The sequence below is a fragment of the Phocoena phocoena genome, chromosome 4 (assembly GCF_963924675.1).
Source record: "Phocoena phocoena chromosome 4, mPhoPho1.1, whole genome shotgun sequence".
In the NCBI taxonomy this organism is placed as follows: Eukaryota; Metazoa; Chordata; class Mammalia; order Artiodactyla; family Phocoenidae; genus Phocoena; species Phocoena phocoena.
The window spans coordinates 32,834,801-32,846,581 of NC_089222.1; the positions used below are offsets into that span (position 1 = coordinate 32,834,801).

Here is an 11,781-nt window from a genome sequence, read left to right on the forward strand (position 1 = left end):
GCAAAGGAAGAGTAAAGAGTTAAAAAACATCTGTTTTATGTATCCGCATGCCTCTGTCACAGGCACATGGCATCTTGTTTCCCTCCAAGGCAAAAAAGGGCGTGGGTGTTTTAGACTACTTAGGGATCTCAAGATTCTAACTCACAGAAATAATTCATTTTTCTTTTCTTCTGTAAAAATGATAATATACATATATTTATCCCCACCAAGAGGCACAGCGGTATATGTTTCAGGGACCTTGGACAATGCTGTCGAGGAGCACCAAGTCAAGGAGCGGCATGTAAAGATCTGGTTGATTTAATGACTCCCTGGCTTAGTGTTTGGAGGATCAAGGGCCATTTGGATACTTTGGGGCAATACTTGTAGGCTCCAGATAGCCACACTCCCGTGGCATGAGCTCTCCTAGAGGGAGTTTGGGCTATTTTTCTTAGACTTAAGCAAATAGGGATATAATTGCACTTAGATTAATCGGCTAAAGGCTCAGAGTACCTTCATGGTACCCTACGCTGGAAAGTTAGATTCTTGTTGAAGCTGTTACATGTAGATGCTCCCAGAAATTTGTGTTTGGCCCACGTATGGGTGGATAGCCACCTTCGGAGAGGCCGAAGTTTCTTAAATGCCCTCGAGTGATTTTATGTGGGGATCAGAGAAAAGGCTTCACCGTCTGATGTATACGTTTCATTTCAAAATCTCATTAACAAGTCTTAATAAAGAGTCTCCTTTTGGTTTCTTATTGGGGTGAGTTTACAAGGCTCTATGTCCCTAAAGAATAAGCACCAAATGAAATTTTAAATGTTTTCATCCTTGATATCACATATGGAGGCATCTCATCATAATGGAAGAAACCCTAGGCTTTGGAGGCAGACCTACCTGAGCGCTCATGGCTTAGCCAGGTCTAGCTGGGTGAGTTCGCTAAGCTACCTAGGCTCTTTGAGCCTGGCTTTTCCTACCTGAAGAAAATGGGGATGATGTCCCCTCCCTGCAGAGTTCCTGTGAGGCAATGGGAATAAGAACAAGAAGCCCAGTCCCTGGCACATAATAGATGCTTAATAATTGTTGGTGTTCTCCCTCTTGAGCTAAATGTTTATACCTTTCTCCCTGCCAGACATATCTGCACTACTTTCCCAGAACATTAAAATTGGTTTTTAATGTAACTGTATCTTAGCACTTAAAAAAAACGAGGACATCTGTGATATAAAACAGTGGTGAAATATCCTAGAATAAACCCCATTTCTTTGTTATTAGTCAGTCCTGAAAAAACCAAGGGGTGGTCGGAAGCTTGGCCTCCTTCTGTGATTAATACCGCAAGCTTCCATGAAATAGGTTCTGCCGCCAAAATGTAAAATACATACAGCTGCTCTTAGGAATATATTTATTTTTCCTCAGGCCAAAACATGTATTAAATTAAGACTGGTGAACAGATGTTAATTGGTTTTATTTTACATTGTAGCGGGTTAGAACTGTATTTGATATTAACTTATTATTACATTTTAATTGATTATATTGAGAGTCATAAGAGATCCCAAATTCATCCCTTGCATACATGGCTAAATAGGCAATTTTTAGGTCCCTCTGAAGAAACATCATTAAAAAGTCATGAAGGTAGTATATGCCATCTGCGTGTACCACGTGTTCTCTTACTTTATGGGCACAGGATGAGGCAACTCTGTGGTTTCAGATTTCACACTTAGAGACTCATGCCTTTTACTCTAGAGGGACATTTGTACCCTGGAGTGTACAGGGAAGCTGACTCAGAGCCTCTCTGATGAGCAGACCATTGATTATTTTGGCTTGTGTTTATGTATGTGTGATCATTGGGGACATCTGTAGTCGTCTTTGGAAGAAATAATAAGTGCAGCAATCTCTACTGTTAATAGGAAATTGAGGAGAGATAGTATTCAATGCGGGTTGGAATCTGCAAGTGTTGTTCTCACATAGGGTGCGGTGTCAGGGGTTTTGGGGGGATCATGCCCTTGCTGTTATGATCAAGAGCCGCCTCGGCTTTGTCTTCCAGGGCCAGCCGGGGGACCAGGCTGCTCTCTTTGCTGCTCAAGCACGGCCCTCCCCTCAGCTCCCCCAGTATCCAGGTCTGCAGCAAGCACAGGTACCCATGTTTGCTTTGTAGGTGCTGCTGGGATTTTTAATGCTCTTTATTTGAAGGGGGGAACTAGGTAAGTAGGGTATCAATTCCCTCATGGGGTATAGAACTTAGTCACTTCTGCTTATAGATTATAATTGACATTTCAAAAAAAAAAAGCTTTTCCAGTGATTATTAAACAAGTCTCAGGATTGATTAAAGGGCATGAAACATTTTAGGAAATTCTTGAATCAGAAATATCAATTCATACCTTTCTATTAATGATGATGGTAGATATTGAAACGATGAACAGTCCCAGCCAGGGTACTTACGTTATAATGTATAATGATGTAATTCATGATTGAATTTATGATATCCAAAGATAGCTTCAAAGAGGAATCCTGGTAGAATAAGAAGATAATTGGCCTTGGCATCAGACCTTGACAAAACTCCTGACAACCTACAAGCCGTGTAACATTGTGCGAGTTACCCTGAGTCTTGGTTTCCTTCTCTGTAAAATAGAGATGAACATTGTGGGGATTTAAGACAACCTATGGCACTAGCAAAGCACCAGATAGATACACAGTAGTTATTCAGCAAATGATAGACTTGCCTTAATGTGATGCAAATCTTGAGCTATTTTTTTCTAATAGTTTTGTCATTTCTGCTTCCATATCCTTGTACTCTATCCTTCTCATAATCAGGAGGCCAGGGATGTTGGCAAGGCCTCTAGTTAGGCCAGCGGTTCATACTGTGTCCACAGCTGAAAGGAAGGCCAAGGTTGGCCTTCACAGGCACCGAGCCACACGGCCTGTATCCCTGCACGCTGCCTGCGGGAAGGTCATCGTCCCTCACTCTGTCTTCCAAGTCAGAGCCATTCAACTACCTTAAAATGTGGTACTTTGAGGACCTGAAGAGCAGTCCTCTTCTCCTGTAATCAGCACTCTTCTGTAAATTGTAGACAGTGACGCAGCAGAACCTGCAGCTTTTCATTTCCATTGGGTGTCAAGATTTGGAGAATCAGCCGCTCATATATTAACGGTTATTGGTAGAGTGCTGAGACAGGCTGCAGTCCAACCAGAACCAGAGATTATTGAATAGTCACCAATGACACCCTTATTCTCTGGTTAAGGTAACTGATCGTTTCTGTTGTTGTTGTTCTTGTTAGCTGGTTGGTCACTACAGACAAATTCATTAGCTCTGAGGAAGTGTAGTTACATACAAGGAAAGTGTGCTCCGTGATTTTAATTTACAATGAGCATGAGTAACTCTTCTGGTGAATTTTGGAAACAACACTAATGATGCTTGGGATCCGTTGAACATTGATGCCATCTGCGCACTAAAGGTAGAGAGGCTTGCCTGATTGTTTCTGTGCAGAAACCTGCCCTTCCTTTCCTCAAAATAAGCAACTGAGCTTAAAACTGATCTCTTAACCAAGTGAGGATTCCTTTTGCTCTTTAATTGACATTTCTGGTGAATCATTATGCAAACAGCTCATTGTATAACTTTCGGGCTCTTCTCTCTGCCTCCAGAGTGATCTTCCTCACATTTTGAGTGAAAAAGAGTCTTTGAGAACGGCGAATTTCAGGGGACCCCTCCTGGCTTTGTTTTTGCCCTCGATATCTTAGCGATAGGAAAGCTGGGGGCAAATCAAAACGCTGACTTCCTTCCTTGTGCCTGCCTGCAGACCATGCCCCAGGGCTATACGATGTACGGAACGCAGATGCCTTTGCAGCAGACCCCTCAGCAGCAGGCTGGCAGCGTGGTCCTGTCTCCTACCTATAATTCCAGAACCTATCCGGCTGCGCATTCCAACCCGGCGCTAATGGAAAGACTCAGACAGATGCAGCAGCAGCCGCCGAGTGGCTACGTTCAGCAGCAGGCGTCGCCGTACCTGCAGCCCCTGAGTGGCTCTCAGAGGTGATGCATGTGGAAGTAATGATGGCAGTGGTGGACACTCAAATTCTCGCCTTTACCGTGCTGCTTCTAGGACATGGTGCTTTAGAATTGTTCCTATGAGCTTGCATATTTGCATATAATTTTCACCGTCATCTCATCTTCAGCAGCATCCAGATTGTGGTTCAAACGAAGCAGTGCCCCATCTTGTTTATTCCTTTCAAGTCCCTTATTGTTTGACTCACATCTCCCATAGTATTTGTGTAATATTTTTCAATGATACCACTATGTTAGCGCCAATGTTCCTTTTTTTCCTCCTCTTTTAAAAAGGTTTTTTGGCAATAAATATCTAAGATTAAAAATTGTTACTTATCCTTAGCAGTGCCTTACTAGAATATGTTGATCGGAGCCACAAAGCCTGTGATTGCAATACTCGTTGTGTACGGTGCCCGTAACACTTTTGTCACATATCTTAGATTCTACCTTTTCCACCTCAGGAATGGCTGGCAAAACCAGATCATGAAAAGACTCTTACTCAGTTTTTGCTTTAATTGGATCTTGTAGATGTAGTATATAGTGTATAACCGCACTGTCCATTATAGCAGCTACCAGCCACGTGGGCTATTTAAATTTAGACTAATTAAAGTTAAATTGAAGCTCCTCAGTTCTCTGACACACCAGTCACATTTCAAGTGTTCATTAACCACACGTGGCCAGCAGGGCCAGCTTCGAAGGTGTGTGACCTGCGCAGTCACATAGGGCGCTGTGTTTAGAAGACCCGCGTGGTTGATTGTAATGCTCTGTTGTCACCCGCTTGAAATAATTACTGATTTTTGATCAGAGAGCCCTGCATTCTTGTTTTGCACTGAGACCCAGAAATGATACAGCTGGTCCTGGTGGCCAGTGGCTATCTCATTGGACAGCACAGGTGGAGACATTTCGGTCACAGTAGAAAGTTCTGTTGGATGGCGTTGGTCTAGGAGAACTCAGTTTCATGCAGATTGCTGCACTACAGTGGACAGCAGCTGGACTCCCGTGTGTTACCATCAAAGATTGCAGGTCAACTCTAAGTAATCACTGTTTGGAAAGTTGGCAGGGTCGTTGGTAACACATGTGGGAAAATACATGAATTTGGAAAACATGCACCGTGTTTATTATTTGTCTAATAAGTGACAGCATAGCGTATTGCCTAAGAACTTGAACTTCAGAGCCCCGAAGTTCTGGGTTTAAATCCCACCTGTGCCGTTTGCTGTCTGAATACCTGTGATACCATGTGTCCCTGGGAATCTAGGTTACCTTAACCACTGGTCTTTATTGCATTTGAATTGTACATAGTGATTACTGAACATGACGGTTTCTTTGTGAGTGTGTGCAGTGTGCCAGTGGCACTGATTATAAACATTTGACAGTATGCTTGGGCCTGAAAACAAGTTCTTTATTCTTGACCAGACTGAATCATCAGTCGCTTCAGCAGAGCCCTCTGGTGGGTGGAGGACTGGATGCGGTGCTGACTTCCGTGCATCCAAACCTTCCCTCGGTGTCCCTGTCTCAGGACCCAGTGAGGCCCAGACAGCCACAGGTGCGACAGCAGCAGAGGCTCCTCCAGGTATGGAGCTGGGAGTGAGTGCAATGTGTGTGGGGTCCTCAGCGGTCATAAGACATAACAGACGCTTCAGACTTTAATTGCTGGGACCTAACTGGGGTAATTTAGTTCCAGTTCGGCAGGGGTCTTCCTTTCTCCGTGCATCTGCCAGGTCGTGGACAGAAGAGTACATTTTGCAGACCATCCTTGCCCTTTCACAAAGGTTCGGGAGGGGAGCTGGATGCCTTTATCTTAAGAGTGTAAGCCTCAGCTTCCTCAGTCACTGTTTAACTAGAGGCCATGCAATTTGAGTTCAAAATTTCTTACATGTGTATTTTTTAGAAACAGTCAAGCCATCCAGAGTTTTTTTTGTTCAGATTTCTAGAGGGGTCTGTAATCCAAAAAATTTTCTGTTTAACACCTCTAGTCTGATTGGACTGCGAAGTTGGAGTTACGTAGGTAGGATACTTCAAAGGGATATTTCATCCTGTCTCTGGTAGAATCCAGAGAGCTGTCCTTCACTTATTTGTCATAAATATTTGAGTCTCCTAGATAAAGGGCTCCTCCCCTTAACACATCCCGGCTTCTCCCTCCCTTGTTTAGGGAATATAGGCTGTTATGTTTATCCGTTCCATTTGCCTTTATTATTAGCAAGCTTATCCTGTGTTGTTGGGTTGGAAACTGCCTGATGAGTCTGTACAGTGGACTCTAATCTCATCAACAGTCCAACTTGAGGTGTACTGTCCTTTTGTGTATTTCTAAGAAAGGAAAAGAAAGCAGCACCGAGAATGGGAACTCTAGTAGAACTGGGGTACCCAAGGGCCATACTCTTTGTATGAGGTCAGTGAGAAATAAACCTGTCATGCAGAAAAGGACAGCAAAGGAACTTGCATGTCTCATCCTTGACACTGGTGGTGGGAAGAAAATATTTGAACCATTAGCTCAAGTGGGTTTGAGGTCTGAATTCAGTGTGACCCAAAAAATTCTGGTTGGCAGTGCCAACACTTCGACAGACCAAAGCCACCACAAATCTTCAACAAAACTGGGCTTCACAGTCACAAGGTGCCACGAATTGCATCCCAGTTTTTGCCTGTTAAAACGTGGAAAGAACTGTATCACAAAGTTGAACAACATATGGTAATTGGTTTGGGAGGGAGTGTGGCCTATAGATGGCCAGTCCCACTCACTGCATGTATAAAATCTCCAGCGTGGTCAAAAACCCTCTAGTCCTTAATTTTGTCATGAATAAAATGGAACTAATTATAGTGCCCACCTCTTAAATGTGTAGTGAAAATTAAATACGAAAATGCAAGTGAAGTACCCATTTGGTAATATTACCATTATTATGACTATAAATACTCATAGTGATATTTTCTTAAAATAATTTTTTTCCCAAGTGCTAAGTATATGTTTCAGAATTTTTTAGGACTGATATTTATATTTCTCTCTGTTTTAAAATTTCTCATTTCCAGATCACCAAGGAAAGTTATTACATTATTTTTTTATTTACCACTTCCTTTCTTACACTAGCATTGTTTTCAAGCTATAAATTTTGAAAACCTTCCTTATTGGTTAATGTGTACTTTTTATCCCAATTAACATGGTGTGTCCTTCTGATAATTTTTGCATTACCAACACATTCCTGGGAGATAAGGAAAAATGATTTGCTTCTGCATCCGAATTATACTTATTCCTTTTTTGGTGACTGCCTACCTCCATAAAGGAACAGATTAAGAATTACAAAGTTGGGGTGACTTTTCCTGAAAGGGTTCACAGAGAGCCCAATGGAGAATTGGCTTCCTGTTGCAGTCGCTGTGTTTCTGGTCCATGTTGGGAGTGGCCTGCCCACACCTCAGCTAGGATTCCAGATCCATGACCCTTGTCACTTAGTGAAAAATGCCTTCTGGCAATAACTATTGATTACCGCGCCCTAAAGAAGACAAAGAATTTGAGGGACAGTATGCAAACCAAGTTGGAAAAATGCAGAGGCTGAAAAGAAGTCTGGTGCTGTCATCCTCGAGATGAAGCGTTCGGGTGGAGGAGACTTTAAAGGTCACTGAGACAAACCACCTCCTAATATTTTCCTCTCCTCTGTGATGTTCCCCCCGGTGGACGTCTAGTCTGTGTTTCTTTTGTGACTTGCAAGTGTTTTCCAAGAGCCGTGTATTTGAGCCAGCGTTCACGGACACAATTTATGATTTTATGCTGGTAATTTAGGCCAGAACTTCTCACATCTACGTCTTCCTTTCAAAAAAAAAAATCTAAATTCAAGAGTTCCTCTGGGTACCATAGGGAACAAAAAGATAACTAGCGAGCAGTCCTTGTCTCACCTGAGAGCGTAAGGTGGGATGAAATATGTGGAAGGGCAAATGGCATTAAGACAGTGAGTATAAGGCATGTCCCTGGACAGTGTAGGGTGGTTTAGACTGTGAACACTGTGACTAGCAAAGAAGAGATCCCTGGGGTTGCAGTAGTCTGGAAGCACACGGAGGAGATTTAGGTCTTGCCCTTGAAGGAGGAACGATGTATTTGGGAAGACAAAGACGGAGGAGGCAGGTGTGTGTCATCCTTGTTGGAGCAGACTGATTAGATCAAAGGCCTATGGGGGGAGGGAACTGGAATGACGGACGTCCACCTCCTGTTTTCACACGTATAATTCTTTTTCTTTCTTTCCAGATGCAGCAGCCCCAGCAGTCCTCGCAGCCCCAGGGTCAGACCCTCGGTCTCCAAACCATGCAGCCTCAGCAGCCTCTGGTAAGGCCTGGTGTTCTGAAACCAAACATGTGGCTTTCTTCTTCCTTTTTCCCTTTTGTTTTTTTTTTTTTTTTTGGTGGTGTTCTTTAAAGGCAGATTGCATTTTTCATGTCCCGTGAGATTGCTAAGAACTGAAAAAGCCTAAATGTACCCTAGCCGTTTCTCCCCAGCACTTCATCAGAGTAGGGTTGTGCTACTGTTGTAGTCAGTATATTTGTTTTCCTAGAAGGTATAAATAAATATTTGGGGTTCAGCAGGTTATGTAATTTTTCCTCTTTAAATTTCTTCGGACTTTTCCGTTCCGTGGACTAAATAGTTATATTGAGAAACCAAGTTTTATTCTAAACAGTGTTAGAATGATAACTTAGTATGGATATGTTTAGAAGATTATCTTAACTTGGCTTTGAGTTTTCACTATAATCCCAAAGAAGCATGAGAGTACTTTCTAAAATATTACTTTACTGATGTAAAAGAAACTCCGAGTCTAGCCAGTTAGCATTTGCTGCAAGAATTTTCATGTAATTCATTTCATATAATTTCATGAAATTTTCATGTAATCTTATAATTTGCTTCTGTAGCTTTGTAAGTCAAATTTCGAAATGTTATATGCATAGCACCAATCAACGTGGTCCAAGCCTCAGTACTTTTTACTTTTGCTAGTGCCGCATCCCTTCTTTATTACTTACCTGCTGCTTGTCCTTAAATTGCCTCTTTTCCTATTTCCTTAAATAAATGTTTTCTAAAAAGAAGCATTTGATCACTACTCTCAGTGGTAGTGGTCACATCACTTGTCACGCATTGGAAATAAATGTAAAAATAAATACCGACTCTGCAGGGAGCTCAGCAACATGAGTTGAGTGAGTACCACCCCTAAGACGAGCTGTGTTACTGCATGTGTCTCACACTTTGGAAAATACTGACGTAGACTCTTTCCAGGACAGGATTTGAAAGATAGATGGTTTTTCAATTTGTAGTAAAGAAGGAACAGAATGGCCCGGGCTATATAGTACATTAGCAGGGATAGAGTAGAGTTAGGTGGTAAAGGGCTGAGAATGCCCAAAAAGGACTGGAATAGGACACCTTGAGGATATTTTTTAAGCCTCTGCCTTGGCCATTTTGATCTTCACTTTTAAGGAAATTCTTCCTTATCATGAAATGTAATCGTTATTTTGGGTAGGATAAAAAAAGAAACATTTGATTCTGTCACAAAGTCAAATTTACAGGACTAGGGTAGGAGTTGCCTTCAGGCTTCTTCGTTACGATTGGAAGCAGATGATCAGCTTATGCAGAACTGAGGGGAGACCCTGTCCCCATGCTCCACTGGAATTAAGCATGTCTCGTACAGCAGAATTTAGTACCTTTCTACTCTCCTAATAGTGTCATAAATACTTAATAATTTTTGCTGTGTAGCGAGTATATATCGCACATTCAGTTTTGACTTCTAAGACAGTATGGACACGTTTTAATGCACTAGGTTGTATTTCCCTCACTGGCTTAAGACACTTCCATCCCAGGGCCTGAGTGGGTCAGTGAGGTCAGGCTCACGATTGTTTCCCAGTGTATTCATAGGAAAGTAGTTCCAGAGAAACAAAGACCTTCATCCACGGTAATCGTAATGGATAGTAAAATGCACACTAGGCTTTTTATGGCTTTTTAATTTCTTTTAAGCAGAAATTTTTAAAAAGCTGCCTTGAGAAGCATAGTGTCTTATTTTGATATTTAGAGCTATATATATATATATTTTAATCTTTTAACATCTTTATTGGAGTATAATTGCTTTACAATGGCGTGTTAGTTTCTGCTTTATAACAAAATGAATCTGTTATATATATACATATGTCCCCATATCTCTTCCCTCTTGCGTCTCCCTCCCTCCCACCCTCCCTATCCCACCCCTCCAGGCGGTCACAAAGCACCGAGCTGATCTCCCTGTGCTATGTGGCTGCTTCCCACTAGCTATCTACCTTACGTTTGGTAGTGTATATATGTCCACGCCTCTCTCTAGCTTCATCACAGCTTACCCTTCCCCCTCCCCATATCCTCAAGTCCATTCTCTAGTAGGTCTGTGTCTTTATTTCTGTCTTACCCCTAGGTTCTCCGTGACATTTTTTTTTCTTAAATTCCAAATATATGTGTTAGCATACGGTATTTGTCTCTCTCTTTCTGACTTACTTCACTCTGTATGACAGACTCGAGGTCCGACCACCTCATTACAATAGCTCAATTTCGTTTCTTTTTATGGCTGAGTAATATTCCATTGTATATATGTGCCACATCTTCATTATCCATTCATCCAATGATGGACATTTAGGTTGTTTCCATCTCCGGGCTATTGTAAATAGAGCTGCAATGAACATTTTGGTACATGACTCTTTTTGAATTATGGTTTTCTCAGGGTATATGCCCAGTAGTGGGATTGCTGGGTCATATGGTAGTTCAATTTGTAGTTTTTTAAGGAACCTCCATACTGTTCTCCATAGTGGCTGTATCAACTTACATTCCCACCAACAGTGCAAGAGGGTTCCCTGTTCTCCACACCCTCTCCAGCATTTATTGTTTCTAGATTTTTTGATGATGGCCATTCTGACTGGGGTGAGATGATATCTCATTGTAGTTTTGATTTGCATTTCTCTACTGATTAGTGTTGTTGAGCATTCTTTCATGTGTTTGTTGGCAGTCTGTATATCTTCTTTGGAGAAATGTCTATTTAGGTCTTCTGCCCACTTCTGGATTGGGTTGTTTGTTTTTTTGTTATTGAGCTGCATGAGCTGCTTGTAAATTTTGGAGATTAATCCTTTGTCAGTTGCTTCATTTGCAAATATCTTCTCCCATTCTGAGGGTTGTCTTCTGGTCTTGTTTATGGTTTCCTTTGCTGTGCAAAAGCTTTGAAGTTTCATTAGGTCCCATTTGTTTATTTTTGTTTTTATTTCCATTTCTCTAGGAGGTGGGTTAAAAAGAATCTTGCTGTGATTTATGTCATAGAGTGTCCTGCCTATGTTTTCCTCTAAGATTTTGATAGTTTCTGGCCTTACATTTAGGTCTTTAATCCATTTTGAGCTTATTTTTATGTATGGTGTTAGGGAGTGATCTAATCTCATACTTTGACATGTACCTGTCCAGTTTTCCCAGCACCACTTATTGAAGAGGCTGTCCTTTCTCCACTGTACATTCCTGCCTCCTTTATCAAAGATAAGGTGACCATATGTGCGTGGGTTTATCTCTGGGCTTTCTATCCTGTTCCATTGATCTATCTTTCTGCTTTTGTGCCAGTACCATACTGTCTTGATTACTGTAGCTTTGTAGTATAGTCTGAAGTCAGAGAGCCTGATTCCTCCAGCTCCATTTTTCATTCTCAAGATTGCTTTGGCTGTTAGGGGTCTTTTGTGTTTCCATACAAACTGTGAAATTTTTTGTTCTAGTTCTGTGAAAAATGCCAGTGGTAGTTTGATAGGGATTGCATTGAATCTGTAGA

The 11,781-nt window shown here is 41.7% G+C and overlaps 1 protein-coding gene across 1 annotated transcript in view; it reads left to right on the forward strand.

Moving 5' to 3' along the window:
- Positions 1-8,923, forward strand: part of MED12L (mediator complex subunit 12L) — a 308,272-nt gene extending 299,349 nt beyond the window's left edge. The window contains exons 39-43 of the mRNA XM_065875806.1: positions 2,015-2,104; positions 3,765-3,997; positions 5,423-5,579; positions 8,232-8,309; positions 8,888-8,923. Of these exons, the coding sequence (XP_065731878.1) occupies positions 2,015-2,104; positions 3,765-3,997; positions 5,423-5,579; positions 8,232-8,309; positions 8,888-8,923 (594 nt within the window). The remainder of the gene's footprint in view (positions 1-2,014; positions 2,105-3,764; positions 3,998-5,422; positions 5,580-8,231; positions 8,310-8,887) is intronic.
- Positions 8,924-11,781: the final 2,858 nt, after the last annotated feature.